The 9,105-nt window shown below is 32.3% G+C and overlaps 2 protein-coding genes across 2 annotated transcripts; one reads left to right on the top strand and one right to left on the bottom strand.

Annotated features, from left to right (window-relative positions):
* Nucleotides 1-6,176: 6,176 nt before the first annotated feature.
* LOC139848455 (uncharacterized) lies at nucleotides 6,177-6,731 on the top strand. The gene has a single exon (XM_071838188.1). It carries the CDS (start codon nucleotides 6,177-6,179, stop codon nucleotides 6,729-6,731), a length of 555 nt encoding a protein of 184 aa, XP_071694289.1.
* A 1,218-nt stretch (nucleotides 6,732-7,949) lies between these two features.
* LOC139848454 (uncharacterized) lies at nucleotides 7,950-8,405 on the bottom strand. Its single transcript, XM_071838187.1, has one exon. It carries the CDS (start codon nucleotides 8,403-8,405, stop codon nucleotides 7,950-7,952), a length of 456 nt encoding a protein of 151 aa, XP_071694288.1.
* Between the last annotated feature and the right edge of the window lie 700 nt (nucleotides 8,406-9,105).

Raw genomic sequence — 9,105 nt, 5'->3', positions numbered from 1 at the left:
CAATTCTGACCACAGATCTACTTGAGTAAATGAGTTAATTTGTTAAATCTAAGTCTTTGATTTGAGTAAATGGGGTGTGCGGCTATTACTTGAGGTTAAACTTCTATGATATTAATTGTAATATATGAATGATATGATGATTTGGGCTTTTATTTGTTTATAATTATTGTTGTGGATTTAAAGAAATTGTTGAGGTGTTTGATTAATTCTTCATTGGTTAAAAATCAAACCCAGATTCTTGCTTGGTAATGCGATGGAAATGAGTACAAAATTTTGTATACTCATCTGAGTGGATAATAAATACAATCTAGACTGTTAATATTGTTGATATTTGATATGAATGAATATGATTTGATGTTATTAATGATAAAGATAAACATGGAGTTTGATTGTTGTTTCTTGGTTTAAGACTTGAAGAAGATGAATGAAGAGTTAAAAATAGAAGAGAAAACTACAGGGACCAAACTACCCTCACATGTTTGACACATGACTAATGGATTAAATTAATGTTAATTAGCGTGAGTGATTAAATGTGTAATTTTTTGAAACTTCAGTGACTAAACTTGCAAGAAAAAAACTATAATGACTAAAGTTGCAAGATTTGACAAACCACAGTGACCATTCGTGTAATTAAGTCTACCTATTATATCATTTAAACTTATATTAACTTTACAATTCAATTTAATTTAATTAAACTTATGATATGACTAGTTTGTACAGATATTATTTTAAATAATATTATAACTTATATTATGATATGATTTACACTTAAAACTTCAAGGTTGACTAAGTTTGACCAAGGTTGACTTGAGTTGACTTTGACCTTCAGTTGACTTTGACTTTCAGTTGACTTTTGTTGACTTTTCTAAATAAGGAAACAATCTATTTAAAGGAACAATTTAAATAAGGAAACTTTCTAATTATAGAAACTCTCCAAAATAGAAACTTTCTAAACATAGAAACTTTCCAAAAATAGAAACTTTCTAATAATGGAAACTTACTAAAAGTAGAAACTTTCTAAAAATAGAAAGTACGTGTTATACATTGGCCTGATCATACCGAATCATAACGATTGCTGTTCTTTGCTTTACTACAACAAGTACTATGATTAATATACTAAGACTTGACCTAAGTTAGTTATTTATATCGACCTACTTTATTTTTAGGTCGGAGTTGTGATCATTCTTGATCATTTACCTTTGCTGTTCGCATACCTGTTTCCTTGTTGCTTCGTTTACTTAAGGTGAGTTATAGTCCCGTTTTTCATACTGTTTTAAAGTATTTTTGGGATGAGATTACATGCAACTTTTGTTTTACATTTTAGACACAAGTGAAAATTAATTTAAATTATTCATTGTGAGTTGAACAAAAATATTCCCTAATCTGGTAATTGTAATCACTGATTTCTACTGGTGAACGCGAATCCTATGGATAGATCTATCGGGCTTGACAACCCCATTTCGTGCTAGTCGCGTTAGCAATTTATAATCAAAATGTATTAGTACTTCATCTTTTTGGAAGATACACCTGTTCGCGCTAGCAATTTTGTGCTATTGCACTTTATTTGGTTATTAATGAAATCTTGTTTGGCTTTTCAAAGAAAAAAACAATGAATTTTCTCACATCTACGCAATTAAACCCTAATGGTTTTTCCAGAATGACAGCTAACTTTGAAAAATTATATCTTAAAATTGAACGACTCATAAAAAAATTTGACCGCACTAAGATCTATGTGGCTAGCACCTATAGATAAAAAATCAAAGAAATAGAACGGTCATCGAACCTGTTACGAATTCCTGCAGTAGTGCCAGAAAATCTGAATTTCATATTTTGATCATTTCTTTACACGGGATCGTAAAGAATGAGAACTCGGCTCTAAAAACCGAATATCTTGAAAAATCGCTTCACAACAAAACTCATCAATCCGACCACCGACTCAGTTACCACCACAATAACCTATCAGAAATCATAAATCAATTCTAATTGATTATCTCACAAGCAAACAATTATGAGAGACTAGGGTTGCAAAATATATGAAGAATAGAAAACGTTTCTTAATTTGATACAACATCTTATGCAAGGCTTGCTGGCGACCGGTGAGGCCCTCTTAATCTGCAATCTCCAAGACCCAAACGCGAGAACTCCCGCAACATCAAATTTGGACACTTAACACTTATATGCTCTTAACATGATAATATGATATATGTAGGATCAATTCAACCCAAACAACATGCCCTACATATATGTTCATGAATCCCTTAGTACTCTAATAGTAACTGACAGTAGAGGAGGTTCTCAAGTGCTTATATGCATACATTAGATTTTTTAACTTTTCGATTTGGGAGTTTAGTTTGAACCCATTAACTGATTATCTCCAACAATCACCCCCTTAATCGGTTTTCAATGCAACTCGTTCATCACATGTGTAATATTTAACTTAACCGATTATCTCCAACAATCACCCTCTTAATCGAGTTGTTCATGCAACTCGTTCATCACACATGTAACATTTAACGTAGCTCTCCTGGACGCGTTCAACACCATCTCGACTCTTCCAGGACCATCAATCTCTTCTCCGGTCATGTCCATAGTCGTCTTGGTTTGAACCTCCGCTGCCACAATGATTACACCCATGTGTCTTCCCCATTTGGGGTGCGGCACTCTGCATCATCCACACATTTGAGCTACAACCATAGCTTTGATATTACTTAGTACTTTAAAAAATTAATTGGTAGTAGTGGGAGGTTCTCACGTGCTTATACGTATACATTACTTTTCTTTTTGATTTTTGATGATAGACTTTGATAATTTGTACCCATTAACCGATTAACCCGGACAATATGTTCTGTATTGCTTTTAATTATTAATCAATAATTTACGTGTGAGATTATTGATAGTGAAAGGTGAGTTAGATCTATATGTGCCTAACACGGCCATGCACCAAAAAGAGAGTGATTGTGTCATTCTTCATTCTTGACATCGCCCTGCACCTTGGTTAGTTGGCTTTGCAATGTACATCAGTTCATCGGCAAAGATTTAATAAAAACATTAATACCTAACATTTTACAATCTCTTTATCTCTTTATCTTCTGTTTATTTAATACATTAAAAGAGGAGTATTATCTCTCCTCATTAAAAAATAAAACTCATTTATTACCGTAGGATCATTGAAATGAATCCATCCTAGCCATCCATTCAAGTGATTAGCTAACAAATAATTTGTATTAGCTAATCATACAAGTAATTTCCCAAATTGCCCTCTTATTTAACTAAAAACATCGAGCAATTTTGAAACAATACATTAGGGTTTTCTCTCACAAAATTAGGGTTCCAACTCACACACATCTATACGTACACAAATTTCTTACATAACATTAAACATTTTCTCTCTCAAAATTAGGGTTCCCAAACTCTATTGGGTTCATTAATTTATGCAGCATCTTGCAAAAGTTTGAATATAGAAGACGAAATTAGTTCAATCTGACAAGTTAGGGTTCTTCAAATCGAAGCATTCATCATGAACGGTTCTTCAAATCAACGATTCATTTAGATACAGTTAAGGTTCATCAAATCGAAGCATTCATCCTGATACAATTAGGGATCTTCAATAAAGGCAAATCGACGATCCAGCAATCATATATTTTGTAGGTTCGTTTATATTCCATGGGATCTAACGGTTTTTTAATTCGTAATATGCATTATACGAACGATTAAAAGGAATTTGAATTTTTGTCTTTTTAGGGCTTTATGTTATTCTATGAATTCAAAAGATACCTGTAGATGAACATGTTATTACTTTTGTAGGTTCGTTTATATTTTTGTCTTTTTAGGGCTATGACAGATATTAATTGATAAACAAAATGATACCTGATACCTGTAGATGAACATGTTATTTTTTTTATCCTCAGTTGTATAAAATAAGCTTCATATCTCTATTTTGTTCATATAAAGCCTTATTCTTTATCATGTAGTTCTAAGCGAGGTTATGTTAGAACCTTGTATACTTTTTAAATTTTCAGGGTTACATAAATCGGATTCACAATTAGGAATAGTCCAATGGGAAGATTTGTGAGGCAGTTTCCTGAATATGATAACTATATCATCATGAATGTAAGTGTTGGTGACAACAATTCATGGGGAGCACGATTACAAAAATAATTATTATGGGGTCTCTCTTGGTAATTAGTAATGTATTCCTTTAGTTTACCTTTAACACTTAAATTAACTTGCATTACATCCTGAAAAAGAACTAAATATGAACATGTGTTCTATATAGCATATGTCATTGGAAAATTGGGCTTGGTGCTCTGAAACCCTTTAACAGGGATGGTATAATCTCAAAATATATAACCGCTACTCTTAAAGACCTAAGGTACGCGTTCGAATATTATACATGTATGTTCATTTATTTACAGTAGTAATAGATACTACGTATCGCTTATCATTATACAACGCGTTTGAATATTATACAACGCGTTTGAATATTATACAACATGTATGTACATTTATTTATAGTAGTAATAGTTGTTATGTATCATTTATCGTAGTTATTTTAATATATTTCGATTAACAGAACATGGAAATCATATAAATTATACAAAGTATATGTTTATTCAATGTACTTATATATAAATCAGTGGGTTTGGTTAAGGGTCAAATTGGATACTGTTTGTATGTCTCGAAACGAGTCAGGGGACCTCGACACAAGTTTCGCTCAAAGATTCAAACTTCTTTTCATATATGATAAGTTTGTCACGTATATGAACATAGTTATCGTAATATATATCTATATTTTCATGTGAATATAATGTGTTTTTAACCTACGTGTGAAATGAATTTATATTTTATATTTTATAATCATAATTCAAATTAAAATCACCATATAAAAAGTTTACATTCTTAATCCCGCGAATTCGCGGATATTAAACTAGTCACTATATTAAACACCAATTATATATGGCTCTTAATTATCTTTGACATCTTTTTCTCCCATATATAGAAACATATGCGCTAAGCCCCTTCAAAACACCTATAGATATCCAACAAATACGTTAATAATAATACTATAAATCGATTATCAAATTGCCTATGATTTTATCAGTCCTATTAATTTATGAGCAATGTTCAATAGGTAAAAAATACAACTTTGTATAAAGTTTTTCATATATATAAGATTAAATTTATTTAATAATACTATATATCTAATGAGTATTAGTATAAATCAATACAACGATTGAAAAAAAAAAAACGTAATAAGAATTTGTCTAACAATGCACACCTCAAAATTCGATCCTAATTTTATGGTTTATGAGAAGCTTATCATATTTCACTATACATAATTTTTATATGAATATGAATTTGTCTAACTTATATGAATGTCATTCACTAATAGAAAAAAGTATCTTCAACGAAGACATCTATTCTGAGGACGCCAATGTGAGGTTCAAATGATTTTGTAAATTTGACTAACACTATTGCGGAGATAAGTCCACATTAGAGATGTTAATGGATGAGATATGGATCGGATGATGGCTCTTTTAAATCCATAACTATTTAGTTTTTATTCATTCATATCACGGCCGTTTTGTTAAATTTATGGGCCCTATTCAATAACATAAAATATGTCCTTTATATACGAAATTATTTCATTAAAAGTTCAATAATACTAATAAAGTCATAAGTATTAAGATCAATCAAAATAACGGTTGCACGCCTCAATAACGGTCCCTATAGATATTGGGCCCGGTGCAACCGCACGCCTTGCACGCCTCAATATCCGACACTGATTCATATTTATATCCATATCCACTTAATTTCAGTCCATACATCCATATGCATATTTATTGGATTAAACAGGTTAATGAATATCCACTAGATATTCAAAAAATGTTATAATATTTCCGAATATGTGATGAAAACAAAAACATAATATAACGAAATAAATATAACATGACATAATTAAAATCTATCCACAACATGGTTCATGTTTATCGAAAATAAAACATAATTTGTTGAATTACTATCGAATATAGATTATAAAAAATTAAATGGGTAATTTTTATGTTTATTTTGTTAGATATACTTGTTTTATTATAATATATCATAGTTAATTCATTTTATGGTTACAAACAAAATGTATGTTTAACGGTAAATGCATTTGCAGTAGTTAATTCATTATGGATAACGGTATCTCTTCTGACTTTTGGCATGACCCATGGTTGGGTCCGATCCCTTTATGCATAAAATTCAAACGGTTATACGACCTCGATAATTTCAAATTCTCTACTGTTGCGTCTCACTTTAACAACACAGGTTGGGTGTGGTTGTGGAGAAGAAATATTCGGGGTGGTGCTGAAGAGACGCAACTTCTTGAACTCCATAATTTGCTCTCTTCGGTTACCTTTAATGATCAGGATGACTCATTGTGGTGGGACACTTCTCAACATGGCTTATATAATGTTTCTGATGCTAGACGTTTCATTGATGCGGTAGATCACGCCCCTTTCAATGTTACAACTATTTGGTGCAAAGTCGTTCCTATTAAAGTCAACATTTTCATTTGGCGGCTTAGACTCCATAGACTTGCGACTCTTCGTAATTTAGAAGCAAGAGGCTTGGTTTTGACAATACATATTGTTGCCTATGCGACGTTTTGGAAGAATCCCACAACCACTTGTTTGTTCGTTGCGACACTTCTTATCAAATTTGGTGTAAGGTGGGGCGTTGGTTAGGGATTAACATCCTTATTTGGAATTCGGTGGAAGAAGCTTGGAACTAGATCAAATCTTTTTCGGCTCAAGGAAATCAAAGACTTATCGTTCGAATCATATCTTATTCAACTTTCTGGAATATTTGGGGTTTACGTAACGGCATTACTTTTAAGGAAAAAAAAACTATAGGAAGTCCCACGTTTTCGATAACATTGTCATTTCGAGTTTTAATTGGTTGTACTCGCGATACCACAAGTCTAGTTTTAACTGGACGGAGTGGTTACAACACCCGTTGTTATCTTTGTAATTTTCTTTTGCTAGCTCCTTACTAGTTGTTCTTTGTAATTTTTTTTTTTTTAATTTCTGCCGTACGAAAAAATATATTTATGTATTTGTATATGTATTTCTTGTGTTATTAGATAGATCCATTAATGAAATTTTTCATCCATATCAATTAGGTTCATACATATTCATATATATTTAGGTTTATTCATATCCTTATTCATTTAGATTCATCTATGTCCATAGTTAATCGGGTCGATCAGGTGAATATCCACTAAATCGGGTGATCATTATCATACCTACTCCACACAATAGTTATATCATTTGTCACCCTACAATCCTCCTAACTTCATTTTTTTTCAATTATAGAAAAGGAAATTAAAAAATCTTGAATTATTTTACAGAACCCGTTAACTTTTTCTTAAAAAACTTATTTTTATCAAAACTAAATATATTTAGATTTTCAACTTCATTCATAAATAAAAAAATCGGGTAACCTACTGCGGGGACATGTCTACGTGCTAGCTAATTAATTTTTTTAAATAAAAATACTTCGTATCTTTTATTAAAACTAATTATATTTATATTTAAAGTTCCCCCGGAATGAAAGTGTACTTTGTTGTGGTGATAAGATCGTGAAAAAAGAGTGAACTGAATATCATATATCCCTTACTAAACATTAAAATTATATATTTCCCCAACTAAACATCTTAATATCACATATATCCAACTTAAAATTTAAAGTTATCCATTTTCTTCATTTAAGTATTATTAATACATTTTTATTTTTATTTTTTTTTGAAAGGCAAAAATTTTATTACTAATATGAACTGCAGAAACATTTGATAGCCTGCGAGAGCAAGCTAAATGCGAAATTTACAAGGCGAGACATAAACAGGAGGGAGCAAAAATACATCTAAACATGAGATTTAGGCATTACATCTAGACTAACTAAATTCACCCATGATCGTCTTGAATCGAAGGGTTTAAAAGCCATTGGTTCCAGTCTAATGAGCATGCCTTCGAGCGTTTTGATATCCATTCAAATGATTTTACTTGGATTTCGTCAAGTGTCATTGGGCCATTACCTTTTTTCTTTTGGAAGATGGCGAGATTTCTATTTCTCCATATGGTATAACCACATGTCCATTCGATTGGTTGCCATAAAAACGATTTTGAGGGGGATTGGGAGGATGGCTTCTGGCCTTCAAACATTTCCTCCAAACTCGAGAAAGACACGTTTCCAAACTTACACCAATGAAACACATGAGACCATACATCTTTCGCAAACGGACAATGGAGAAGTATATGTTCTGTGGTTTCGATGTCACTGGACAAAGCACAAAGTCTAAATCGATACCCCTTTTGCTTAGTTCTTCGCGTACCAGGATTCGTTCTCGTTTGGCACGCCATACACATATACCCACTTTTTGAGGGAGCATTATGTTACGCATGGTTACCATCGAACTGTTGTTGTGGTGTAGCAACTTTTTATCGATTAATTTGGTCAGTGTTTTTGTTGCAAACAAGTCATTCGATTGTGATTTACATGACCATGAATCCTCTTCACTATTTGCGTACTTTATCGATTTGCAATCCAATATTACATATACTACTCCAAGTCGAATTTTTCCTAACCGTGTCCAAAGAAGTGTTTGTACCTAACCTCTCATCCCTTCATAAAGACTTTTAATGATTTTGACCCAAATTGCATCTTTCTCGGTACGAAATCGCCACCACCATTTACCTAACAAGGCTAAATTTTTTGCTTTTAAAGACCCGATATTAAGCCCCCCGCCCTCATAAGGTAATAGAATGTTTTCCACTTGATACAAGCTATTTTCGCATTTTCATCCGACCCACGCCAAAAAAACTTACATCTCAAGCTCTCGAGCAAGTTGATGACACACGATGGAACACGGAATAGGGAGAAGGCATATAATGTAAGGCTACTTAAGATCGCTTTTATTAGGGTAAGACGAACACTGAAAGACATTGCTTTTGCTTTCCAATCCGGTAACCTAGATTTGATCTTATCCACCACCGGTTCCCAATCACGCATATTATTCATGTTTTGTTCAATCGGGAGGCCTAGGTAGGTGAACAAGAATGA

Source organism: Rutidosis leptorrhynchoides, chromosome 5, assembly GCF_046630445.1.
Source record: "Rutidosis leptorrhynchoides isolate AG116_Rl617_1_P2 chromosome 5, CSIRO_AGI_Rlap_v1, whole genome shotgun sequence".
In the NCBI taxonomy this organism is placed as follows: Eukaryota; Viridiplantae; Streptophyta; class Magnoliopsida; order Asterales; family Asteraceae; genus Rutidosis; species Rutidosis leptorrhynchoides.
The sequence above is the reverse complement of the archived record's forward strand: the minus strand, read 5'-3'. Positions and strand labels throughout refer to the sequence as shown.

Bases quoted from the DNA above. Each gene is read 5' to 3' on its own strand.
- LOC139848455 (XM_071838188.1), top strand. From the start codon at position 6,177: ATGGATAACGGTATCTCTTCTGACTTTTGGCATGACCCATGGTTGGGT.
- LOC139848454 (XM_071838187.1), bottom strand. From the start codon at position 8,405: ATGGCGTGCCAAACGAGAACGAATCCTGGTACGCGAAGAACTAAGCAA.